Genomic DNA, 27,989 nt, shown 5'->3' with positions numbered 1-27,989 from the left:
AATCAGACAAAATTGAGTCAATCCAAAAAAGAGCCTTGCGAATAATTTTCAAAGAAGGCAAGGTGCCTTACTCTCTGCTCCTAAAAAAAGCTAGTTTGGAAACCCTTGAGCGAAGGAGGTCGTCGTTGTGCCTCCGTTTTTCAAAAAATGCAATAACGAACCCTCGGACGGCAAGTATTTTCCCCAAACGTCACTCACCATCCAGATTACGACAGCCTCGAGCTGTTTCTGAGCCTATCCCAGTTTTGTCTGCCATTCGTTGCGTTACTTCCAGATATGAAAAAACCTTTGTCCCCTTCATCACAAAAAAAATAAATAAAATAGCCAACTAGTTTCTCCCCCCCCCTTCTTTTTTTTGTGAGGTGCTTTAGGTCGTTACACTAATTTGCTTGCCTCCCGCTGTTTTGGTTTAGTTTCCCTTTTAATTCATATGTGTTTTTCATGTGTTTTATGCTTCGTTCTTTTTTTTGTGAGTTTTTGGACTTTTTTTTAGTGTCCCTTTTAATTTGTAGATATATATGTTTATTTCTTGTTCATTTCTGTGTTATTATACTTTTTTGTCCCCTTTCCTTTTTTTTCTGACTTATATATTTTTTTATTTATTTTTTTGACTCATAATTTGATTATTTATTATTATTAGCTTTGTGTTTTTTGCTTTGTTTGTTTTATTAGTCGACTCCGAAGTCCGAATTCGGCCCTTTGAGGGCTTGTGATAGTGATTTTTTTGAAATAAATATCTTATCTTTATCTTATCTTATCTAATACGTAAAAAACAGTAGACAAACTTGCTCATAATTTAGTTCTAAAAGTTTTCCATCCATGGGAGGCGGATCAAGTGCACACATTAGATTAAACAGAACGAGGTAACAGGCCTTTGCATTTTTGGATTTTTACGAATTGTCTTACTAAAAGCCTTTGACATTTTGAAAAAAAATAAAAAAATAAAAAGAAATTGAACACCATTTCTTATTCCTACTTTAAGGATTTTCATTATTTCATTATTAATATTTTAGCTTGATACACCAAACGGAGTCAAAGCTCAGGTCTAGAAGGGATTTTGCCTCCGCACCCAAACGAACCTAAATGTTGGTGGAGGCACTATGTTGTTATCTTCCCTAAGTATGTCCTTCAGCCTCCATTCTAATTTATAAAATACCTCCAATGGGTATCTCACTCTACCCGGAAAATCTTCTATCAGATGACTTCTTTCTGCGACCATTTTGTATTTTTGGCATGCTGGGGAATCAGTTTTTATTCCCGCACTTACTTCCCACGCCAGCTCAAAACTGTGGAAAAAAAACACATGATACATACATGTTTATTTCCACAGTTTTCACATTATTTTACTTTTTTGTGTATTTTCTTTTAACTTGTAACCCCTCCCCTCGAAGTAATTTAGATGTACGTGCTTGGGCTAGAACCAATCAAACCTTACGGATAAGACAAAATAACTATCTGTCATTATGGGATTCAGTCAATGGGATTCCGACTCTTAGCCATGGCAAAAATTAAATGGAAATTGAAGCCCTTACTATTCGTCCATTTTATTATGTTTGGAGTGATAGCTACAATCTAGTAAAGAGTGACCCACGCCACATAGTAAATAAAAGTTTAAAAACATGTTTAGAAAAAAAATAACTGTATGGTGAAAAAACTGCCCTTTGTACCTGACTTAAAGATGGAAACTATTATTTCGATTAAATTTAATAATAAATGTTTACTACGAACCAGATTTTTCGAAAATGCCCTTCGAAATCGACATAGAATCAAAGAGAAACGTGCACCCCTGGAGTCACCGAAGCCGTAAACGCTGTATAAGAAAATTACAGCGCCCTATCTTGAACAACTAGGAAAATCAATCTTTTATGCCTTTTGTACCTGATTTAAAGACGGAAACTACTATTTCGATTAATTTTAATAATGAATGTTTACTACAAAACATATTTTTTGAAAATGCCCTTTGAAATTGACATAGAATCAAAGAGAGACGTATACCCCTTGAGTCACCGAAGCCATAAACCCTGAATAAGAAAATTACAGCCCCCCCCCCATCTTGAACAACTAGGAAAATCAATCTTTGCTTGGGAATCACTGTTGTGTCTAGTTTGTGTCCCTCAAGGGTGATCGCATTTAATCAGAAATCCTAGAATTTTGAGAGAGGCCTCATTTAAGATGAATTCATAAAAACTAATGTTCTTCTTCAGTTAGCTTAGGCAAATTCAACTTCATAACTCCTTCGTGAAGTGACACGCTGCCATTTGGCACTTTTTATTGCCATTTCTGAAGGCTGAGGAGTATAATATTGGTGCAGCATTATTGTATTATTGTAACATTCATGGTTGATCATCCTTCACCGGAATTACAGAATCCCCCCTTTTGAATACTCTTTCTCTCCTTCCCCCTCCCCTCTTTAGTAATTGAAAACGAGAAAATGCGCTTTGGAGAAAACACTACCTAATAAATAAAATGGTATTTATTTATTTTCAAACAGTTCGTAGTAACGAACTGTAGTAAGGAGCGACCCTGCTCAATAGTAACCAAAACTCTAAAAAATGGAATTTTGATACCAATAGCTACCATCAAAAAAATCGCATTTTAATGCTGATATTAAATATATAAGTTTCATCAAGTTTAGTCTTACCCATCAAAAGCCTGATAAAATTTGCCTTATTTTAGAAAATAGGGGAAACACCCCCTAAAGGTCACAGATTCTTAACGAAAATCACACCATCAGATTCAGCGTACCAGAGAACCCTATTGTAGAAGTTTCATGCTCCTATTTACAAAAATGTGGAATTTTGTATTTTTTGCCAGAAGGCAGATCACGGATGCGTGTTTATTGGTTGGTTTTTTTGTTTTTTATCCCCAGGGGTGATCGTATCGACCCAGTGGTCCTAGAATGTTGCAAGAGGGCTCATTCTAGCGGAAATGAAAAGTTCTAGTGCCCTTTTTAAGTGACCAAAAAAATTGAAGGTCACCAAGGCCTCCCACGCTAATTATTTTCCCAAAGTCAACGGATCAAAATTGTGAGATATCCATTTTATTCAGCGTAGTCGAAAAACCTTATAGCTATGTCTTTGGGGACGACTTACTCTCCCACACAGTCCCCGTGGGAGGGGGGAGCTACAAGTTACAAACTTTGACCAATCCTTACATATAGTAATGGTTATTGGGATGTGTACAGACGTTTTCAGGGGGATTTTTTGGTTGGGGAAGGGGTTGAGAAGAGGGGGATATGTTGGAGCAGCTTTCCATCGAGGAATTTGTCATGGGGGAAACAAAATTTCCATGAAGGGGGCGCAGGATTTTCTAGCCTTATTTAAAAAAATAGAAAAACAAATATGAAAAAGTTTTTTTTCAACTGGAAGCAAAGATCAGCATTAAATCTTAAAACGAACAGGAATTATTACGCATATGAGGGGCTCACCTCCTCCTAATACCTCGCTTTTTACGCTAAAGTACTTTTAGTAATTTCAACTATTTATTCTACGGCTTTTGTGATTCAGGGGTCATTCTTAATGAATTGGGACAAAATTTTAGCTTTAGTGTAAAGAGCGAGGTACTGACGAGGGGGTGAACCCCTTCATATATGTAATAAAAACATGAGAATACAAAAGTTCGTTACGTAAGCTAATTTATAAGTTAAGTATATCTTTTACTATTAAAAACATTCGTAAAAAATTAAAAGTTCTAGTTACCTTTTGAAGTAACCAAAAAATCGGAGGGCAACTAGGCTTTCTCCCCCGCTCCTTTTTTTCTCAAATCATTCGATCAAAACTATGAGAAAGCCATTTAGCCAAAAAAAATATGCAAATTTCGTTTTAATTATTCCTCTGTGGAAAGCCAAAATCAAAACATGCATTGATTCAAAAACGTTCAGAAATTAAATTAAAAAAAAAAAAACAAGTTTTTTTAACTGAAAGTAAGAAGCGACATTAAAACTTAAAACGAACAGAAATTACTTCGTATATGAAAGGGGCTGCTTCCTCATCAACGCCCCGCTCTTTAAGCTAAAGTTTTTTACTGTTTTAAAAAGGTAGAGTTGAGAGAAAGAGTCAAACTTTAGCGTAAAGAGTGGGGCGTTGATGAGGAAGCAGCCCCTTTCAAATACGAAGTAATTTCTATTCGTTTTAAGTTTTAATGTCGCTTCTTACTTTCAGTTAAAAAAAACTTGTTTTTTTATTTAATTATAAACACAAAGCGTATTTCAGATGTGGGAATTTTTCAGGATAGTGAAAATGACACGCCCCTCAGACTCTTTATTAACGAGACAAAGTTGCACGTGGATAATTTCAGAAGTAACACTTATTATTAATGCCCTTAAAAAGGAATCATGCTGGCGTTTTTAATTTCATCGCCCAACACCACATAGATCTTTTTGTAAAGTTTGTCTTGTATATTTAAAAAAAATAAGCAAAAATTAGTTTTAAAAGCTAACCTCTTCTTACTTTTTCCCACCCAGGCCCCACAGCCCAAAAGATATTTGATCAAATTTTGAGATCTCGATTTTATTAAAAATAGTCAGAAGGCTCCGTAAATACGTCTCCAGGTACGACACGATCCCTATAACCCATGAGAAAATGGTCGTAAACTATACCAGTATCCATTGCTTACACGAAGATTTTATAATTGAAGTGGGGAACATGTTTGATCTTGAGTTTCTTATTAGCTCTAAATTTTAGATATCATTCTTTGTGCCAAGAAAATCATATATTTTGTTGGGAGCAAGAGTGTCGTCCTGATATGGAAAAATAAACCTTAGTTCCTAATTGGTTGCAATTCGAGTGAGGTCTTACAAATTGTCCGCTACGCAAGGACTAGCGGAGTTTCCCAAAAGTTTATTCTGGAAACGACAAGCAGACCTTAATATTCAAAAGACGCTATGTGGCTCTGTTTCCTCGACTTCTTTACAATATTTTGGGACTATTTAAAAAGATTAAGTTAAAGTTTTGGGGGAGTGTTGAAAGGCCAAATTAACTTGATATGTTTCTGGGGAGGGGGGCAAGCTTAAATCAAAAGACACTATGTGTGCATCCATTTCATCAAAATTGCATATTTGTAATATTTCGGGATGGCTTCGAGAATACAGTTGAAATTTTCAGACATTGTTAGAGAAAGGAACGGTAGGGAATACAAATTTAGTTCTAGTGGATAGATGGCTTGGGGATGGGGTTGAAACTTTAAGGTGGTGTTGGAACAAAATAGGGGTTTGGTTGGGCAAGAAAAATTTAAGTTTAATTTTGAGAGGAGGAAGAAAGGACTAACCAATTTTAGTCACCAATCATGTATAAATAACTTGTTCGCTCTATATGCTCCTATGAGACTTATAAAATATGCGGGATAAAGTAAATAGATCAAAATGCACTATGTGCTTCCAAGTTGTCAATAAGGTGTATATGCTATATCTCAGGAGCAGCTTAAGGCATTAGATTGAAACTTTTAGAGAATGTTGGAGTAAGGCAAGTGGAGGGTTGAATTGTGGATTGGGAAAAAAGTAGAAATCAAAAGACATTAAATGCATCCGCACTATCAAAATACCACATCCAAAATATCTTGAGAGAGGAAAAAAAACGACTTGAGGGACAAAATTGAAACTTTGAGGGAATATCAGGTTGCGGGGGGTTAATTTTTTTTTGAATTGGGGGAAGGCAAAGAGAGCTTATCAAGGAAAATAATTTTTTGAAAGAAAATGTGGTTCTATTGAAACGTAAACAAAATATTAAATTTATTCATAATGATCTGCCAAAATTTCAAACAATAAAAACACATAAATTGAATTTTCGAAATCAAGAGAACCTTAATCAGAAACCAATTCTGGTTAAATCGATTTTTGACATACTGTTTTGTTATCATTTAACTAACAGTTGTGTTTTTTTTTCACAATTTAGTACTCTTTTGAATAAAGGAGCTAAGGAAGCATTTATTCGAACAGACTAGGTATTAAACTATGACAAAAATAATAATTTTATGAAGGATAACTATTGAACAATATTATTCTGTATTGAATAAAAAAAAGTTTTTCGAAGAAAAGTAAAGAGATAAATTATATCAAAGATGTACTTAATAATCAAATTCATAATAATCAACGTATTCAAGTCATATAATACTTCCAGGTTGAAACGAACATAAATACTACCAATAAGATAAATGAGACAACACGAACGTAAATTACAATGAATAATCAAGCCAAACTTAAAGCTCACAGAAATTGCCAAAAACAGGAGTAAGGCGGGCACCCTTTAAGCATTTTATAAGACAGCGCCATTTGCACTAGATTGAAGAAAAATATATTTCCAATATTTTCTCTTTTATAACGTTAATAAGTCCTAAATTACAGAGACTTCCAGAAAATGAATATAATTGTATATTAAACTATCAGTCTTATTTCATTGGTGTTTTTATGGCACTTGGTATTAACCAAGTGATATATAGCGATCGCAAATTCTGTCGGTCTGTCTGTCTGTCTGTCCCGGTTTTGCTACTTCAGGCACTTCCAGCCAAACTAGGACGATGAAACTTGGCATGTGTATCAGGGACCGGACCAGATTAAATTAGAAATATTCGTTTTCCCGATTTGACCATCTGGGCAGGAGAGTGGGGCCAGTTAATTCGGAAAAAATATAAAAAATGAAGTATTTTTAACTTACGAACGGGTGATGGGATCTTAGTGATATTTGATGTTTGGAAGGGTATCGTGTCTCAGAGCTCTTATTTTAAATCCCGACCAGATCCAGTGACACGGGGGGTTGGAGGGGGGACCTAAAATCTTGGAAAATACTTAGAGTGTAGGGATCGGGATGACACTTGGTGGGACAAAATAAGCAGAAGTCCTAGATACGTTATTGAAATAACTGGAACGGATCTGCTCTGTTTGGGGGAGTTGGGGGTGGGGTAATTCTGAAAAATTAGAAAAAATGAGGTATTTTTAACTTACGAAGGAGTGATCGAATCTTAATGAAATTTGAAGTTTGGAAGGATATCGTGTCTCAGAGCTCTTATTTTAAATTCCGCTTGGATCCGGTGACATTGGGGGACTTGAGGGGGGGGGCCTAATATCTTGGAAAACGCTTAGAGTGGTGGGTTCTGGATGAAACTTGGTGGGGAAAATAAGCATAAGTCCTAGATACGGGATTGGCATAACCGGGACGAATCCGCTCTCTTTGGGGGAGTGGGGGGAGGGTTAATTCTGAAAAATTAGAAAAATGAGGTATTTTTAACTTACGAAGGAGTGATCGGATCTTAATGAAATTTGATTTTTGGAAGGATATCATGTCTCAGAGCTCTTATATTAAATTTCAAACTTACCCGGTGAAGGAGATGTTGGGGGGGGGGGACCTAAACTCTTGGAAAATGCTTAGAGTGGAAGGATCGGGATGAAACTTGGTGGGAAAAATAAGCACAAGTCCTAGATACGGGATTGACATAACGGGAACGGATCTATTGTCTTTGGGGGAGTTGGGGGGAGAGGTTAATTCTTAAAAAAATTGAAAAGAAAGAGGTTTTTTTATTTTTAACTTGCAAAAGAGTGATCGTATCTTAATGAAATTTCATATTTAGAAGGACCTCGAAACTCAAATCTCCTATTTTTTATCCCGACCGAGTCCAGTGTCATTGGGGAGGGGGACCGAAAATCTTGGAAAACGCTTAAAGCGGAGAGATCAGGATAAAACTTGGTGGAAAGGATAAGCACAAGTCCAAGATAGGTGACTGAACGAACCGGGCCGGATCCGCTCTCTTTGGTGGAGTTGGGGTGGGGGGGAGTAATTCGGAAAAATTAGAAAAAATGAGGTATTTGTAACTTACGCACGGGTGATCAGATCTTGAAATTTGATATCTAGAAGGATCTTGTGCTTTAAAACTCTCATTTAAATCCCGACCAGATCCGGTGACATTTAAGGGACTTGGATGGGGAAGCCAGAATTCTTGGAAAACGTGAAATCGAGGTATTTTACGAATGGGTAATCGGATCTCAATGAAACTTGATATATATAGAAGAATCTTATGTCTCAGATGCTCCATTTTGAATTGGAATCTGATCCGGGGACATAGAGGGTTGGAGGGGGGAAACAGAAATCTTGAAAACTGGAAATCTTGGAAAACGCTTAGAGTGGAGATATCGGGATGAAACTTGATGGGAAGAACAAGCACAAATTATAGATACGAGATTGACATAATTGGTACGGACCCGTTCTCTTTAGGGGAGCTGGGGGTTGTTAATTTGGAAAAATTAGAAAAATTGTGGTATTTTTAATTTAAGAACGGGTGACCGGATGTTAATGGAATTTGATATTTAAAAGGAACTCATGTCTCAAAGCTCTTGTTTTAAATCCCGACTAGATCTGTGGACATTGGGGGGAGCTGGAGCGGGAAACCAGAAATCTCGGAAACTGGATCCGCTCTCTTTGGGGGAGCTAGATGTTGGGGTTCAGTGCTTTGGCGATTTTGGTGCTTCTGAAAGTACTAGGACGATGAAAATTGGTAGGCGTGTCAGGGAGCTGTACAAATTGACTTAATAAAGTCGTTTTCCCCGATTTGACCATCTGGGGGGGCTGAAGGGAGAGGAAACATTAGAAAAATTGAGGTATTTTTAACTGGCGAGTGGGTGATCGGATCTTAATGAATTTTGACATATGAGCTCTTAGCTCTTGTTAGTTATCTTGTTTACTATCGTAATTTTGATTTTTTTTTTTTTCTTCTTCTTCTTCTTTACTGTCGTTGATGATGCTTTGACAAATAAAGCCCAAACAATTCAAAACTCACATATATTTTATTGAAATGCCAATTACACTCAAGTCGTTCATAGCTTGTTTTTTTTTTGGGGGGGGGGAAGATATAGGTGGCACCAATCTAGTTTATAAACCTTCGTTAGCCATGACATATAGTATTTTCTCTGTTTATCTTACGACAAACAAAACGTACTGGCCGCATCAAAGATTGTTTTCAGAAAGCGTTAGTGACACTCTGGCTTTAAGGAGGCCTGCAAGGCGCTAGTCCAACTCCTGCCTGTGGTAACTGCGGTTCGTTTTGATTCGTTTTGATTTTACCTTGATCATTAATTGTAATCTCTGATCATTTTTGGATCTCATTTAATCGCTGGTACTGGTTCCCGTTCATTTTAAATTTAAACTATTATAAAATCGTTTATTATAGTTTAAAATCGATTGATGGTGTGCTTTAATCAACCTTGAATCGACCCTTCGATCAACCCTTAACCAAAGCTAATCTAACAAACTGCTTTTGACCAAAATGATCGAGCCATTCGAACTTTCTATCAATCACCGTTGGCGCTTGACTCAAGCGTCAAACAGGTTCCTAGACGGTCAATCATGCTTGAGTCAATCGAATGACGGAAGGTTTTGATCAAAACGATTGACCGTCTAAGGCCTCCTTAACGCCCCTTATTCAAACACTGTTATTAAAGTGTTTCAAATACCCTGAGGGAAAATGGATTAAGTGAAAACTGAGAGACAAATGAAGTTAAAAACGTCCATTGAAATTGCCTTTTCCAGCCGTAGTGGTTTATCTGGTTTGTCCTAAAAATTAGTAAATTTTAATGTTCATTTTGTTTTAATCATACTCACTTCAATCTTGCTCCATAGTTTTAAAAAGTTGTTTCAGCAAGAACTGTTTTTTCTTAAATGGTACGGTTTCAAAAACGTTTATTGGAATGATTATTCATTGAAAATTACCCAAATATTTCATTACTATTTTCGCATCCTTTGATAAATGCAAAGATGACACACTCTCAGTTAGGCATATAATTTCGCTAAAAATTAAGTTGAGCTTCCTTAAATGTTTACTTAAATCATATTTATATTAAACGTTTAAATTATTATTCTTTGGAAGTATTAATTTGTGTACTTACTACATTACCTATTCAAATAACAGACATATTTAAATGGAAGACTATTAGCTTAAAATTGATTGCTTTTTATTTTAAGGTTATCATTATGGACAATCCAGACGCTCGTTACCATCGTTCCTATACAAAGTCGCATAGGGATCTATATACTTTTCAAGAGGAAGTCCACAAAAACTAAATGGGACGGATATGTGCAGAAAACAAAGAACAATAAGACAACTGTTTTCCCCTAAGATAATGGACTTATTAGTTTGCAATAGACAGTCAACTCACCATGCAAATCAGCCTTTGACATGATACTAGAGAAGGCTCTAAAAATTTCCCCGAACTGGGACATTACTCATTTTATCCAGTCGAACTAAAGAGTAAAGCCAAGTGAATATGAAACGGTTAGGCTTGAAATCAGCCATGCATCTTATTGCAATGAAAATTCATCCTTCCCGGATTAAGCCAAACTGCCCTTTGGTTTTTATGCCATAATTTTTAGTTTATTATTCTACTTCTCCCTTGGCTGATGGTTTTATATTTGATAAATTTGAAACTAATTACTTAAGACATGAAAGCTGAATGTGTACTTTATTTCGTTAATACATTTTTGTCTGTGTTTGCACGAATCGTTACTCTTTTCTTTTCTAGACGAAGCAGGTTTCTATCTGTCCTATAAAAGAAAGTTTTTTTTTATTTAATTTGTTCCTGAAAAATGTAAGCACGGCTATAAGCGTTATTAAGGTGAATTTGCTGACAAAAAAAGGAAACAGACTGAGATTCAACTAGATGAATTTAGCTCAACATTTTGAAAGGAAAGTGTTCTTAAAAGACTGCAGTTCAAAGTTGAAAGACCAAGAAAACCTACTGCAATTAATAGTGGTTTCATGTTGCCATTCCTTATCTCAAGCTAATTAGCGAAAGAACGTAAAACCGTCAAGTACTAGTGAGTCTAACAATTATCCACAAATTCGAAACAATTTATATTCTTACACACCTTATGTAATCAATGTGATAAGCCTATTTAGCAAACATGAAACCACCGTAATGTGGTTGGTACATATCAGGCGTACAAAACTTGTTTTAAACACTTTGTGATGGTGTAACTGTAAGAAGGATCGATTTGTGCTCAAGGTTGCCCATCAAAATGAGCCTTAGAAAATTTGCCACACTTTAGAAAACGAGGAAATTATCCCAAAAAGGGAATTGATCTTGATGATGGAAAGACTATCAAATTCAGCATGTCGGAACCCCTCCCCCCCGGTTGAGGTATCCAGGTTCTATCTACAAAAACGTGAAAGGACCATCTAAGAAAATGGTCAGATGCGTATCTTTTTTCTCTTTTTTTCATCAGGGGTGGTCGTACGTAACTAATGGTCTTAGAATATTGGCTAAGGGATCATTCGAACCAACAATTTTTCTTTAGTATCCTTTTTATGTAGGAAAAGGGATCGACAGACATCAAAGTAGTGTTCTCAGCAATATTTTTGGCCCAAAGAAGGCTAAATTGCAACCGAATTAAAATTTGGAAACAGAAAATCGATTCTGAATTATCGTGAAACTATGCGATAAGCTTCCCAATTACAGAAGACGTAATCCCGCACGATGAGACATTCGCTCCCAAAGATACATGTAGTTCTTTATAAAATGAACAGTTATTATGGACAGTTATATTTCAACCCGCATTTAGCTGATTTTATTCATTTGAGGCTTCATAAAAACGTGTACAGTAGAGTATAATAGAGCATCAGCTATCATGAAGGAGATTCAATAGGTACATTTAGTAGAAGGGGAGCGGTAGTAGACAGGGGGGAGCGGTAGCCCGAAGGTTCAGAAATTTTATTTTTATGCTCACGGTTTCTAACTTTTTCCGAGTTTGCAGATAAATGTAGAAGGAGGGAAAAGCGGTAATTCACCCCTGATATTCTTTCATTCTGGACAAAATTATCGCAGCTTATAATTTCAGGCCCGTGGGGTGAAAGACCCATTCTCGTTGCAGAAACATTTCAAGCTAAACAAAAAAGGTAACAATCATTCATTTACCTGAGCAGAAGTATGAAAAGAGGGGGAGGGATATCTCTATAAGAATATCTGTTCGAAGAGCTCCAATTGAAAGACATGAAAACGAAGCCACTAAAAGTCATTTTGATTTTTCAGCTGCCCCCTCCCTAGAAACATTTAAAGGTAGGTACTTATTCAAGAATGATTATGAGTATTGAAACATTATTATATGATTTTGAATAAACTTGAATTAAAAAAAAAAAGTTTAAGAGCAGTCTAAACGATACAGTGATCCTTGTCAAAATATACCCAAGCTCTAAAAAACAAGTTTCGAGTACAATATATGCATTGACCGATTATAATATTTATACTGATGGTAAATATACAAAATTCTAAACCTTCAATTTTACTCAAAAATTTTATTACCATGCGAAACTTACGGAAAACTTCAGAAAGAGGTGTTAAAGACACCAAAAGGGACTAGATTTTAATGGAAATTAAACGATAAAATTTGGCAATTTTGAGAGCCCTGAAAATTGATTACACGATCATACAAAAATGGATTGATCAGAATCTCTAGGAGAACATACTCCTGAAGCTTTGGTTCACACGTTAAGCGAAACTGGGTGCTAGTCGGCTATAGAGAATGTTGGAGCCTATGTTGCCATATTGAAGGCTGAAAAGAACTATTCCAAGAAGTAGATAAATCCTTGCATAAAACATCTGATACAAGTAAGCCAATGCTAATTACGTGGACACCAAAGAAAATTGACTAACAAAAATTGTAAGTAAGCGAGAAACCCTTAGAAAAACGGTCAAAGACAATAGGAAAATGCTCCTTTAGATGACAATCAATTTACAGATAGCCTAAGAGATGTAGCCCATATCACTTGTAATTGGATCTTGAAAATCAAACTACATGCTCCTGGCGGTTTTCTCAATTTTTCATGTGATGTTAAGCAAATTATACTGGGATTTTTACACCTTCAAACTAGAAAATTTGAGTTCATGCCAAGAGCAAAAACGAGCAAAAATTTATGTTACGAAAAGTTTCGTGGAAAAATGCAAGCAATCGAAAATAAACAATTCTGCTCTTCGACACGTTTAATTTCTTCCTGAAATACCTTGAAGCCCTAGTGAAGACCCAATGAAGTGAGGAACACAAATAAATTTCTATTCTCAGGCAAAAATTATCTTCAGAGAACCAATTTTCCCTGCTTACACATAAAGGAGTTTTTCCAAATTTGTATATGGACTCCTTCTGAAGTTTCAACGAAAAGCCCTACCACAAAAGGAACCATTTTATAATTCAACACGATATTTCAGACGATGAATATCAATTTGCCCGAGGAATCTTCAGACGAATTTGAAAGTGAGAGCACTTGTCGAGGAAAGCCTTAATGACGCAATAGCTTACAGCCCAACTACTAGTAAGAAGAAACACTTCCTCGTGAATAGAGAAGTCAAAGGCCTGATTAATATCAATCTATCCAAGAAATAGCAGAAAACCTGAAATTACGGCTTCGATTTGCAAATAAGCGGCAGCAGACAGTGTCTTAAGACCTCCCTAATCGATAATGGAAGTCGAACGTATGTAACTAGCCAAAACATTTACTCTCACAATGATCTATAATAAAAATTCTAGCAGCTTCCGAATAGTAGTTGAAACGTCGATAGGATGGAAAGAAGTACATTAAAATGGGTTTTTCCTGTTTTGAAAACGGTTATAATATCTCCAATACAGAATTACGAAGGAACAATACAAAAAAGAATTAAAATATCTTTTCAATATACCCCCGTAACAGTAAAATAAAATCCTTAATTGACAATTTAAAAGTCATGTTAAGTTAACTTTAGGGGGCCTCGAAAATTGTTTTCCATAAATTTCGGCGTTCTCAGAAAAAAATTCATTTGCTTTAGCTCTCTTTGAATTTGTTTTATTCCTCATAAATATTTTTGAGCAAATACCACAGTCAATTGTTACAAAATCACGTAGGAAAATGACGAGCTTCATCCTTCGAAAATCGAAATTATATAGCCAATACATCAACAAGTGGTATCCTTAAGTATCTATTGTCTCCAATCAGTTTCACTGAAGCCACAACCAGGATTTTACAATGCATATGCTGTCAGAAATGAGTCTTATCATCAGCATAAATGGCATTTAAATATTTTTGTGTGCATACTTGACCATTCTTTTAGTGGGCAGCAATGAAATAACTCCACCAAAAGCTCTGGTAGTGCGTGCCCCTCCCTCCCCCGCATGGGAATAAATCCTGACAGCGACTTCCATGATCAGTTGAAACTAATATTTTTTTTTTTTTTTTTTTTTGAACTTTCTACTTACTTTCATCAGAGAAACGGTTATTTTTCTTCTTCTTTTTTCCAGAACAAAGAAAAATAGGTAAGTAGGAGCTACAGAATGACGAAGGGTGTAGCTTTTAATGACGGACTTTTAGCTAACAGACTTTTTGCTATCTTGAAAAGTAATTAAGGTGGGAAATTAGGAAAATAAAGGTAATTTAGAAACTGCCCTATATTGCCTTACTTCCTAATTTTGGAAAACGGTTGGTTTAAGAGGTGATAGTGAGAGAAAGAACAAGAAGATCCCGTCCTTTGAGCAGAAACTTGGCTCACATTACCCTCTCCGGGAGGGGAAAGTGGCGATAGGTGTGACAGTATTATATGGAAGTTCGTTTAAGGCACTGACAATACCTAGGACCCTTTCTAGCAAAAGCTCAAGAAGGCACTTGGGATTTTTGACAGATTAAGGAAGGCACGATGACTCAGGGATTCATTTTTTTTTTTTACAACTTAGCACAAGATATTTTAGCCGTATCAAAGTTTTAATTTTCAAAAAGGAGAGTTATTTTGAGGGGAAGCTCGAAGATTCGTTTTCAATTAAAATCTCAAGGTTCTGATGGTGTAAGAAGGAGCGGGGAGTTGTTTTCTAGAAGACAAGGGTAGGGAGCCGAGAGTTCCGAAAATTCTGTTATTTAGGGAGGGGTGATTTGACTTATGTATAATATACATAGGTGCCCCCTTCCCCCGTGAGTAAGTACTTAAAGAGGATTTTTTTTTTGCTAATAAGATTTCATTTTTTCAGCATTGCAGTTTCCCGGGTAACACGGAATAGTCGGGTAGCATGCATGTAAATAAAAAATAAGAAATGTTTACATTCATATTTTTTTTTTTTTTTAAGGCCCTCGAGTACGGGAAAAAACCGGCATTCTAATAATCTGAATAAAAAAAAATTGGCTGTGTTCATTAAATTAGATTCACAAAACAAGAAAACAAACAGAAACATTAAAATTCAAAATAGGCCTATATTGAGCGAAATGTATTTATTCATATACATGAAACTTACTTTAGGCCGAGCCTATATGCCTTATGTGTTCAACCTCCCCTCCCCCCACCAACCATCTGCCTCTCAGCAGCCTTGCCCTTCAATAAAGCATAGATGTTGCTAAAAACATTTCAAGCTGTAAGGTGAAACCATTATTTAAAAATGATAAACTGGCTGTAAAATACCAAAAACATCTTCTGATTCAATAATGTGAAAAGCGAAATTTTGTCCAAAGCGTGATTTTACTCGAAGAACAAATCCTTTTGTTCGAAACGTCTTCTTCTGTAGTATACTACTAAATAAAATTTGTGGAATACTAACTCTGTTTTGCGAGATAAGATATGCGGGATATTGGGAAAGTCTATTGAATAATGACCAAAAGGAATTCCTTTGATCAAAAATGATATTCTGGTACTATTATTAGATTCCCTGAATCCTTGTGTAATTTAATGCTATCTTTTGGACACAGGGAAATCTTTTACGGTCAAGTGTCCCTGTCAAAGGTCAAATAAAACGATTAAATTATCACAGCCAATGGCAATAAAGGCATTTTTAAGATTTTAGCTTTAAAAGGCTGTATAATGCAAAAGGGAAACAATAACTATGGCACTTTCTCTGAATAATATGGCCCGATCTGTAAAACATGTTTACACCAACGCTTTCTTTGTAGAAAAAAATCCTATTGTCCCATTGTAAACTAAAAAGCCTCTAAACAGTAATCGAAGCAGTAATCGAAGTAGAATAGCATATTCATGTTCTCAAGATTGTCAATGCTAATTAAGGTTGAGCGTTATCCCCTGTGTCGGTGTCAATCATTTCTTAGAACTCAATAGTAAATCTTACTCGGGGTTGAGCTAAGGCATCCAAACACTCAGAGGAACATAAATCACACTGAAATTATGACAGACAGTCAATTTCTAGATCAGCAGCCAGAAGAGAAAGGGAATGTAGCCAGTGCTTCCTTATCCTAGGATTAAAATTATGAACAAGTCATTTTTGCAGCCATTATACCTGTCGTGTATAATTTGGCGTGCATACGTCCTCCAAGGACAAGAATTGCCGTTCAAGAACTATTGGACATCAAGCAGTCTAGCTGAGATTTAGAATAAAAAAAAGAAGAGGTGTTCAATCTAAAATTCCTTTTGAAGTTAAAACATGATGTGTTCGAATGGACGCTTCTAATTGTTCAGTCAATTGCATGATGGTTTTATTAGGTCATGTTAGGGTCTATACAAATACCACTTCCCTTGAAATTGGGTTAGGGAAGGTTAGATTAGATTTCTAACCTATTTCTGAGATTTATAATCTGATCTAACCTTGACTTTTACCATCGAACCTTGCATAAGACTGACAAAGCTGACTGTCAAAGATGATTGAACCCAGGCAGAGAAAAGGGAATTTCGGACATTCAACGGTGAATGTCGACATTAACCAAATTTCGTACATTCGCAGTAACGCATATAAATATCACTTTCCTTGAAGAAGCGCTAGGAGATGGAGAAAGTATTAAACAACCGTATAATATTTTCCCTCCATAAATCCGTTCTGGAGCAAAATTGGAAAGATTGGTAGTTCAAGATCCAGACGATCGCAGACGTGATGGACAACTAACACCAGCAGAAGGAGGCAAAATTTGCAGGACACCTCGTAAATCTCGAAAGTTTTCCAAAATGCACCATCTCATAATATCGAACCCGTGAAAAACATTTCTTAGTTAATGTTGAAATCTCCGCGCTCAATTAAACCAATCCTCAGTCCTGTGTGGTTACGTATTGCTAAAAAATAAAAAGATAGCTTACGAAAGATGTGTGCAGTCCAAACACAGGGGTGAAATAAGAATCAGCAGAAAAGGCTAAGGAATGATACCCCTTGGATTAGAGCAACGATTTTCGTCTACACTAGCCTAAAATAGGAAAAAGTAGTGTGTTTGAATATATGTCACCGTAGTATGTTCTCAAGAAGCTACATTTTTCCAGTCGGTCCGCTTAGTTAAAAGGATCACTGTATTTTTACGGGGGGGGGGGGCATTATTCTTCATATTAGTATTGAAACCTCTCTACCATCCCTAGCCTTAGTGCTTTAGACTCTAGAAAACTATTCATTCCCACACTACATTTAGGTTTGGAAGCAATTTCTTTCTCCGGTAGAAAGTAGTATTCAAACTATGCAAGAAACGTTTTACAAATAAAATCTTTTACTTTTTAAACTAAACTTAACCGTTTAATATATACTCCACAGTTTTTCCTAGGGCTCATTGACTTTCTGAACTGAAAAAAAAAAATGCAAATTGTTGTCCCTTCAAAATGACGCAATGCAATAGTGGGTCTTTGGCTAGGAGGGTGGTATTGTTATAAATAACAATTGAATTTAAGATCCCTTGATTCACATCAACAAAAACATCAGGTTTTATACTACATTAAAACATAAACATTAAGTTACCACCACTCAGTTAGAAATTACTATACATGATTATAAACTGCGTGGAAGAAATCCGTTCAGCAATGTTTCCTTTATTTTATTAAAACTTATGCAAAAGAAAAGCCAAGCGAATGGTAAATGACAGCTCTTTAAGCATCTGTAGATTTAAAGATATCGTCATCTACTCTAGAAAAGATATGACCTTCGGATATCATCATTTGTAAAATGGACCTAATAAATAGCATTTGAATTTAAGATCCCTTGCTACAAATCAATGAAAACATCAGGTTTTAAACTTCGCTAACATATAAACATTAAATTACCACCAGTGAGTTATAAATTACTGTTCATAATGATAAACTGCGTGAAAGACATCCATTCAGTAATATTTCGTTTATTTTATCAAAACTTATACAAAAGAAAAGCCAAGTGAATGGTAAATGACAGGTCTTTAAGCATCTGTAGATTTAAAGGTATCGTCATCTACCGTAGAAAAGATATGACCTTCGGATGTCATCATTTGTAAAATGGACCTATAAAGAATTTCAACTGAAATGGAATCTATTTATTAACGAAAAAACGTGTATAAAACAGAGAATCTATGGATACATCATAGCAAATGAAATTTAACAATGCAACCTAGCATAGGCACAGGCATTTACTTTGAGTTGTGGCACCCAATTTAAAGGAAAAGGGACAAATTCAAAAATACACCAGAAAAGGGGAGGTTAATGGAAAACTAAAAGAAAGGGTAAAAAAAAAACTTTGAGATACGGAAGCGTAAGGTTTAGGTAAAAAAACAGATCTGAACTAACAATTAGTCGCAAATAATGTCTCATCATAATTCAATAAACCACAAAAAAATATTTATGATTCAACATTATACATATTCAATTTTAGTGGAGTCAGGTTGGACCATTCACGAGTTTCCCTAACAAGAACCGTGACACAGCATTTGGACGGAATTTTAATTGATGGATAATTCTTCTGGGTTTTGCTTGTTTTGGTGGGTTTTGTCTTTTGTTGTTTTTTACTGAAAAAACGCTTCCTAGCAAAGTTAACTATTATGGGCTGTCTCCTGATAGTACTGTAATATTTTTAGACAGGAATATATATTGAGTCGTGGGTAATAGGCTGAAGATTGTTTGTGCAGGATTTCGACTCTTGTTGATAGAAAAGCATCGTCAAGTGCGGAAAACCATGTTGTAATTAAGATTGGCCCAGGATTGTACAAAGTCTCCATTCATATTGGATGTCCTAGGGAGTTCTTGCTGTCCGGTTCTAAGCCAGCTTAAGCGCTTTGTCTAGATTTGAGAAGATGTATTAGTCCCTGTCCTGCACTAGTTTGAGAACCATTGCTTTTCCTGAGGCCATAATAATTTCAATGATTCAAATAATATGAAAATCACAACTTGGAATGTTACAACGTTTAAAAAAAAAAAAAAAAAAAAAAAAAAAAAAAAAAAACTGTCAAATGCAAAATTTCCCTATTTTTCTACTTTTAATATGGAAAGGCAGTGGGTCTTCGTCGCTATTTAAGACTTGTTAGAAGTTTCAGAAACTCGTATCCCAGGGGTAGGAATCATGGTATCAGGTCATACAGGATTTAATTCCTCAGGCAGGAAGGATGGGGTGCATTGGCAGAGAGTAGGGCTCCTGATAAATAAGGAAGCTGCTAAGGCTTGCTTAGGTTGGAAAGGTATAAATAACAGAATCCTAGTTGTTCATTTTGCGACTAAAAAAAAAACTGACCCTGTCGAACTGACCGATGAAGATACCAGTGATTCAGATGAATTAACTTACGACTACAATAACAAGCTGTTGAAAATATGGATAGATAGTACCCTAGCCTAGATAAATTTGCTTTAGAAATAGAAAATAGTAACATTTATCGACTACTACGATTTTGTAGGTAAAACAATCAAGTTTTAACCATCTGATGGTAAAACCATCAGTTTGGTATGCGTGAAAGAGGAATTAGAAACTACTAGTGGCACTCAAGGGCGTATCTAGGATTTTTCGGGGAGGGGGATAGGTACGAAAAAAGAAGAAATTTAAAAACACGTTGGCAATTTTGCATATGTATTTTTGCTACGTTTTACCTGTTAGACAAAAATTTAGGCAGGAGGGGGGATGGGGTTGAAATCTGGTAACTCCCCTCTTAGACACGATCTTGGTCGAACTCACATTATAGCATTGCCCACACAACTAGAAAACATTCAAAACAAGTTTTGATTGTTTTAATTTTTATTCAGTAGAATATAGATTTTAATTGAATTGGATTTCAAAATTCAGATTTGGAATTCTTTGTAATTTATTTTCACTTTTCCGTTAAAGCAAGTTTGGCCTATAGAACATAGGCTAGTTAGAAGAACATACACTAATATTCAGACAGTACTCGTATGTATACAGATAACATCTATACAGGCTTTTGATATTTGCTTCATGAATTTGCTTGGAACCACTAGATGACACTAATTATCATTTCATCCATTTAATCGTTATTTCAAGTTATTTGATTTTAGACGATTTTAAAACATCTTTTGTTTTCCTTTTTGAAAAAGAACTAAGTTCCTACTGTTATCGGTCTCCCGTGCTTTGCGGTCCATGTAGACAATTAGTAATTTGAGCAAAAGTTCAAAGAAGATAAAGGTTGAACCTATTCTTCGGGTGAGCGGAAACAACTAAAATTTCTAACCTGAAATACTGAAAAAATTTCGCCTGATTGGAAGTATCAAAGTATAAAGAAAGAAAATAAAAATCGAGGAAACAGAACTTACTCTATTTCTCTCTTATTAATGATGCCTTGACACTGCCTGACAATATCATCTTTGTGTATGCCCATTTCATCACTTGAGTTCTAAAATAAAAGATCTGGGCATTTGAGAAGGAAGAAAACTGATAAAGAGTGTGACTAATGCTGACAGACAGAATGACCAAAATTACCAGGGAATACATACAAGAATAAGAGTTAATAGCGTTCCTTTTTATAATTCGCGTTAAATAGCTATAACAGCCATAAATACAGTTTTCTTTTCATGGGGGAATTGGAGGATGATGACGCATTGGTATACAGTGGTTCACGTCGTAGATAGGTGTGTTACTCTACTGTTAGTTGACATGTTGATTAGTGGTATTTGGATTGAACCAAATTTTGGAGGAGGATATATTTGTTTTTCCATGTTTACCGGACTGTCCCTTCGGACAGCCTTGTGTCAGGCTTTTAGGCAGCCCAGAAGAGTTATGTTGTTATGTATGCAGAAGATATTTGTTAAAAAACTAACTAAATAAAAATTATTTCTTTTCTTCCTAATTTTTACTTACTTCTTCCCATGGAGCAAAATGCGCCGATCAGGATAGACGGCTCAATTCGAACAAATATTTCGAAGAAACAGACCTCAAATGTAATTTTTTTTTTTTTTTTAATGATCCAAAGAGCAAAACATATATCCTGACTACATTGACCATATACAGTTGTCTAGACGAGCACATCCAGATATTTATTTCGAAATGGGGGGAAAAGCTAAGATCTGATTTGCAGTAGTGGACATTACCAAAATCTGGGTAGAGGAGAACAATTTAACGACGAAAGGAATTGGCATTTCCGAAAATTTCTTGCGTCAAAAATCAAAATTTGTTCAGGGAAGCTTTATCTCTCAGTTAAGACACAATTGTAAATGTAATCCCCTTTCTCATGAATTAGCATACTTATTTATTTTAATACTGTTGGCAGCAACAAATAGATAACATGTTACGGCTGCTGTGGCCAGTATCTTTGCTTGAAGTGCTAGTTGTTGGTGATGTTTTCTTTTGTTTCTTGCATAGCGTTTTCACCTTTAAAAAAAAAATTATCTGCCTAGCTTTGTTGTGAATAATATTTAAAGTGCTCTCAAAACCCCTAGCCACTTTTAACCCTTTTTGTTCAAAAATTCGGTGGAACGCATAAACAAAGCGTTGAAGCTGGGTACATAAAACAAAAGATAAAGTATAGCTGCATCTATTAATTTTGAAAATCAGGAATGACGGAATGCTAAAAGAAAGAACAAACTAACTAAGTAAAACAATAAAAAACAAGAACAACACTAAAGTCACAATTAAAAAATTTTAAGATGATGACTCCGTTTAAAATATGCATACAAATGATTACTAATTTGTCTGTCCTATTGATGGGTGACTTGAAATACATTTTATTAATAATTTTACTTTAATGATTAACTTGTTGATGATTTTATGAAAAAATTACATTAGAGCCGATAAAACTGGGATACAGTTTCGAAGAACCCCTTTATCTCACGGCTTAACATCCGTATCTCTTATGCGAACTAGGATAGCTGATGCGTCCGTTTTGCTAATTGATAACATTTCTTCACCTTTCAGCTCAGTCACTGTCTCTTATTCCAGGCGACTCATCTGACCATTGCATATGTCTGATTTTCAGATTGGTTTGCCTTATGGTGGAAAAGGCAAAACACGGCACATATAAGCAAAAGTTTTTACATAAAATTTACTAAATCTGAAACAAGACCTTTGCGATATTGACCGGAGTCCTATAATTAATGGGAATGATCCGAACCAATGAATATGTAAATATTATTATATTGTAAACGAAAAATTAATCGAATCTGTCCGCATATGAATTACTACTACTACTGCTACTAACAACTCACCGCGTCACCAAGCCACCTGAGGCCAACACAGCTACGCATTTTCCTCCTCCATCCCATTCTATGCAATGCCTTCCTCCCCAAGCCCTCCCTAGAAGTTCCGGGCTCCCCTAGGAGATTTTCCTTTCAACATCCTTCCGCTCGATTCTGAGTCGACCTGCTTTTTGCTGTGCCTTAGACGGCTGAGCGACAAGGACTATCTTTGACAATCTATCATACTTCTTCAACAAAACCTGTCCAAACCATCTCATCCTTTCTATTATTATAGCCCTGGAAAGCGGGACTGAACCACATTTCTCGTACAGCTTACTCTGTCTCAACAGACTTTGATAATCCTGTTTTTGAATCCTATAAGTAGCAACTTCATCCTGCTAAAAATAAGAGTATTCTTCTCGCACTAGTAACTTCTGAAGAACTTATACCATTATTTAAAAAAAAAGATAAATCAGCCCAAATAATATACGCCCTATTGTGCGGTTCTATCACCATCGTCTACCGTCTTAGAGAACATTCCCATAGGGTTTCTACTTATATTCAAAGAACAATATTTTTTTTTTTTTACCGAGTACCAGGTTAGAGTTGGAGCAGGCTATTCAACAGAACAAGAAGTGCCAGAACATGCATCTTGTAAAATACCTTTCTCCTTTTTCAGTTTAAAAAAAAATAATCACTCTTTGGTTGCAACTTATTTAAAATTGTGTTCAATGGTGTAACACATATCTAAATACTTTTTGGACGCTCAAAACAACACTACAAACATTTAAAAATAAAGAATAGAGAACGCTTGGTAATTTTTTTCTTTTTTTTCATTTACACTGACTATAAAAAAGTAAAATTTGCATCAGAAAGAGCGATTATTTTTCGCATTAAGACTTTTAGACGTGAAACATATAAGGACGAAAATGTTGCAATATGGCACTTTAGAATACAAAACCCAAATAATTGCTTTACGAGAGGTTTTTGTTGGTTTGTTCTTCTGAAAACTTCACTCCCCTCCCCCATAATTAGGAGATTCTATAGTTACGGAGCAGTGTCCTATATACAACAGAAAAACTTGAGAATTTGTAAATGCGAAAAAAAAGTCCCAAACGGAATTTAATAATTTGAAGTGCGTATTAGTGTTTATTTCGCCTTTTTTCTTCTTCTTCTTTTTTTTGTCGTACTTGACAAATCGAAAAAATAACTAAGTAAAAATGAAGAAAAGTCCCGGATAAAATTTCTAAGAGTGTCCAGGCATACATTTATAAACCTCATCCTAAGTTAATATGAACCATAAAAGATTTCACTGTGTGAAAACTATATATACACCAAACCTTTATACCAGTTGCTGAAAAAATCGTTGAAAATCAAGACAATAAGTTCACCGTTCTATTTTAGTTTGTCAGCTTTACTGGATGGAAATGGGTTCTTTTGAAGAAGATGAGTGAGAGCTTACTATGGAATATCTGATATTTTCAAACATTTTCTATAACTAAACGTTTTTCCAGTTTTTCGACAAGAAACTAAAATTACGCGAGCCCAGCTTTAAGCCGTAATTATCAGTTCGGACTTAAGCAAACAATCATAGGTAGACAAAATCATTATCTAAGCTGACCATTCACTTTCTCTCGTTCAGCTTTTCAACCCCCCGTCCCATAAAAACACCTCCCAAGACTCCAAACATCTCTAATCTCTAATACATCCACACATCTAGATCTCTAATAGTAGCATACCGTCAAGTAAAGCTCTCCATCCCCTTTCCCCTCCGAAGTTCGAAAAAATACTCTGGGTGGGATTCAGCTCTGTGCAGAAGGTTCGGGATAGAGACTGAATCTTATTCTCATGTTTCTAGCATCTTCCTTCCACCTTGCATTCGCACTCACCCCCGAAAGTCTAGCAAAAGCACAAGAGAAAGCCCTATGCAACGAAAATATTTTATACCATCGTTTGTCAAATGGTAAAACACAAGTAGGTAGAGGGGATAGCTTTTTGTACCTTTATATTATAATTTCTTATATAAATACATATATTTCTGTTTTACTTTGATTCGAAAGCTTTAAAGACGTTAACTTTAGCAGTTAAATTATATTTTCCTTGAATATTACAAGGAAAAGTGTTCATCATGACGATATTTTATGTAGCTACTGACCGTGTTGTTTATATATATTTTAAATACTCTTTTGCAAGATTATGGTTGTACAGTGAGCGCCTTTCGATCTAGGCTGGTCAAGAACAATCGAAAGTATATACAGCCTATACTTATGTTAAAACACTTACCGCAATTATTGCATGTACTCTCTGCTGATTGGGAGTGAAACCACCAGCCGTAGAGCCTCTATCCATTAGTGGCGCAATGATTGAATTAGGCAACGCTCCTTCTGCTTGGTGACTTATGCCAGACTTTTCAAGCTACAAAGTTCAGAGGAAATAAATGAAAGATCTTTCTCTTGGGATTACAATAGGTCACTTCCAGAGTGAGAATGAAGACAAAAGATAGGGAATAGGATTTACGTGACGGAATTCGTAGCAGCTAGAAGAAAAACAGACAATCCAAGAGTAATAATGAAGTTTAAATCGCTAATTTTCAGTTATTGTATGAATCCTCAATGTTTTACGCAATTTCACGCTGAAATAACTATATCAACTACATATGTTCGACTGAAGCTTGTTTGTCCATACAAAATGACTGCCTTAGGGGGACACCCCATTATTTTTTATGAGATCAATTCCTAAACCATATAATTCCGAAAAAAAAGCTCTTTACGATAATAAACAACTAAGGTCTGACTTGAGGACCAAGCCAGAATCCAAACAAATTTACAGACATAAATTAGCCTACTGATTTTTCAATGCGACGAAAATTACAGTCAGCTATGATGATGAGCCATTTCACCCTAAGAAAAAACAAAAAAAAAAAAATTACAACACTGGGTTTTAGTTGATAGAACGGCGTGCTTTTACAAATAACAACTAATACATTGCTTTCGTAAAAAACCGCTCATGACACGCGAAATTCTACAAGTACTATTACATTAAGTTTAGCTAAGCAGCAGCATAGTACTAATTAATTAACTAGTTTACTTTTGTCGTTTTTAACAGTATTCTTTAAAATTTCCTTATCATAGACATGGTTTGATCTCCATGTGCACGGTCTGTTTTTCATTGAAAAAGACAATAAACAAAACAAGCCAAATCCAATTCAAACAGTCAAAACATATTTACTGGTATTGCTACTTAATTATTTATTACGCCAAGTGCTTGAAAGTACAGAAAAGAAAAGAAAAATCTTTGTAATAGAATCGGTGTCACAATGAAGCAAAATTTTACAAATCCCTTACGCCCGTACCTCCCCCACCCATCCATTTTTCTTTCAAACTCTTCCTAAATTACAGAGAAGCAGTTTAGTTATTTGATTGATGTATATTACGAGAAATATTGCGAATAGTTTGAGCATAAGAATTGGCTAAGTAATTACAATTTTGATTTTCATTTCCAAATAAGTTCAAGCATTACTCCTAGATAAACATTATTGCACGTATTTTTCTTCTCTACCCCCCCCCCTTGTTTTGTATTTTTAAAAAGATTATATTAGCACAAAATACTGTTATTTCTACTACAATTATTCCTTTTTTGTTGTGAGGCACCCAAAAAATAAAATAATAATAAAACCAGAACCACAAATAGCTCTTTACTGTCAATTACTATTGACTTAAATATTTAATCTTTCAATATAATGTTATAAGCTCAAAATATACCGGTTGCTCTTTAAATATACTGTTTATTTTTCCCAGGAAAACCTTCAAAATTACATGATACAGAATTATTTTTTGCTTTACCAATCAAAATATTCGTATTGTGGAAGAAAAGTGACTGACAAAATTATTATAAGGAAAAACTATAGGGTCATTTCAAGGCTTTGGGTTCGAAACGTACGTGATTATTTTTATTCTTCTCTGTTCTGTTAGTTTGTACCTGATTTTATTGACAATTAAGACATCTTGCCCAAATTGTGGCTTATTACCCTACTTCGTTTTTTACCAGACCTTAAAGAATAAAATTCTCAGCCACAAAAAGCAAGAAAAAAGACTATGAAGAGGCGGTACTTGTTAATTGTTCAGAACCCACTCAAGTTATTGATCTGAACATAAGATCTGAGAGAACCGGTTTCACAGCCACAAAGAGAAGTGACGAGCGACAGAATGCATTGGACATATAATTTGAGGTATATATTTGCACATTAGAGGGGGAGGATAAAGTACAGCAGGTCTGCATGCAAAATGTGTTGGCTACAATTATCCTGCATATTATGAAGTAAGAATTGTCTTCTAACTTCAAACTGTTCAAATACTTTCCCCCCACCCCCCAATGTACGAATATATAGCCCAAATTAAATAAGTCCAATGCATTCTGTCACCCAAACATGAAACCAGTACTTACAGATCTAAATCCCTGAGGGTATTCTGAATAGTTAACAAGTCTTTACTGCACAAGGAAATAAATACTTACGTCCTTCATTTGAATCTGTTTCAGCTTCAGGGGAGTGTACATGACTTCCAACATATGGCATGTTAGTTCATTATAAGAGGCGCAAATCCTAAAGGTTATAGCCATAAGTGACTTTCTTCCTTGGAACTCTTTGAAGTGCCCAACAACCTTTACAATCGCTTCATCAGTCAGCTCAGGTTCTTGTTTAGTCTAAGAAGAAAAATTAGTAAATTTCTAGCACAGCTTAGATACCAATATACAGTTATGAAAACTCCTATCTTGCCCATGAGAGACTTTTGGTACTGAGCTCTGAACTTGGCGCCTCCTCCAAGCCCGGGCTCCGACGCGTAGATCGTACCACAACACCATAGGCGGGAACGCAATTTTGTTTTTTGCATACACAGCTTAGATACCAATATTGGTATCTAAGCTGTGCTGCCAGTTTCCTGTCTCCAGCCGCTAGCATTGCTACCGCGCACTGTGTCCCAAAAATAAATCGAGTTTTCACAGCTGTATTGGTACCTAAGCTGTGATTTCAAGTTACGTCAGGTAGCGCTATAAGTCTAACTTGCAAAATGGATTTTGAATGCTAGTGATATATTTTGAGTTGAAGGGATAAAAAAAAAAAAAAAAACAGTTAGTTCCGATGGATGATCTTGGCAGGCATTTACTTCATTACTTTAATAAACAAACAGTTACAACAAGATACAACATTTTAAGATTCTAACATGTGTTTTAACCCATAATATTCCCTTATATTTGTAGGATACTGAAAACACAAAGTATAACTAAAAAAACAGGATGTTGCTCAATGGAGCAAGAAAGTCTTTAAGTAGCGTGCACTAAGTAAGATACTAATTTATGAGGTGTTTATTTGTCTTTCGCCAGCTATATTATTTACAACTTTTGCCACATAATTTAAATTCTTTAGGAAACTCAACCTAGGCCAGTTTTCGCATTGAGAGTTTTTTTTTCAAAATTTACCAAACATAAAGAATTGTTATGAGTGAGCTTATCTTAGCTGGTTTTGCAGATAAACATTGCATAAACTCTGAAGCAATGGTTTTTAATGTCGAAATGAAAATAAATAGCATCAATCATAAACGAATTAGCCTCGTATTTGAACGACTTTTTTTTAATGAGAAAACTCATTAGTTTTCTCAAAACCATTTTTTTTTTTTTCACTCGCAAAGTTGACTACGAAAGGGAGTATTAAAGGGGGGGATTTTTAAAACTAGTTTAAGGGTTT

At 35.4% G+C, this 27,989-nt stretch overlaps 2 protein-coding genes across 5 annotated transcripts in view; one reads left to right on the top strand and one right to left on the bottom strand.

The window, feature by feature from the left end:
* Nucleotides 1-10,470, top strand: part of LOC136029195 (neural cell adhesion molecule 2-like) — a gene marked incomplete in the record, with an annotated part of 281,406 nt that extends 270,936 nt beyond the window's left edge. Inside the window, 1 exon segment of the mRNA XM_065707337.1 lies at nucleotides 9,942-10,470.
* Nucleotides 10,471-17,990: 7,520 nt separating this feature from the next.
* Nucleotides 17,991-27,989, bottom strand: part of LOC136029194 (replication protein A 32 kDa subunit-like) — a 29,688-nt gene continuing 19,689 nt past the window's right edge. For all 4 annotated transcript variants that reach the window (XM_065707336.1, XM_065707332.1, XM_065707333.1 and 1 more), the window contains exons 4-7: nucleotides 26,762-26,950; nucleotides 24,533-24,664; nucleotides 20,393-20,472; nucleotides 17,991-18,145 (exon numbers count right to left, since the gene is read on the bottom strand). In XM_065707336.1, the coding sequence (XP_065563408.1) occupies nucleotides 18,064-18,145; nucleotides 20,393-20,472; nucleotides 24,533-24,664; nucleotides 26,762-26,950 (483 nt within the window). In that variant the 3' untranslated portion in view covers nucleotides 17,991-18,063. The remainder of the gene's footprint in view (nucleotides 18,146-20,392; nucleotides 20,473-24,532; nucleotides 24,665-26,761; nucleotides 26,951-27,989) is intronic.

This window comes from Artemia franciscana, chromosome 7 (genome assembly GCF_032884065.1).
Source record: "Artemia franciscana chromosome 7, ASM3288406v1, whole genome shotgun sequence".
Classification (NCBI taxonomy): Eukaryota; Metazoa; Arthropoda; class Branchiopoda; order Anostraca; family Artemiidae; genus Artemia; species Artemia franciscana.
The sequence above is the reverse complement of the archived record's forward strand: the minus strand, read 5'-3'. Positions and strand labels throughout refer to the sequence as shown.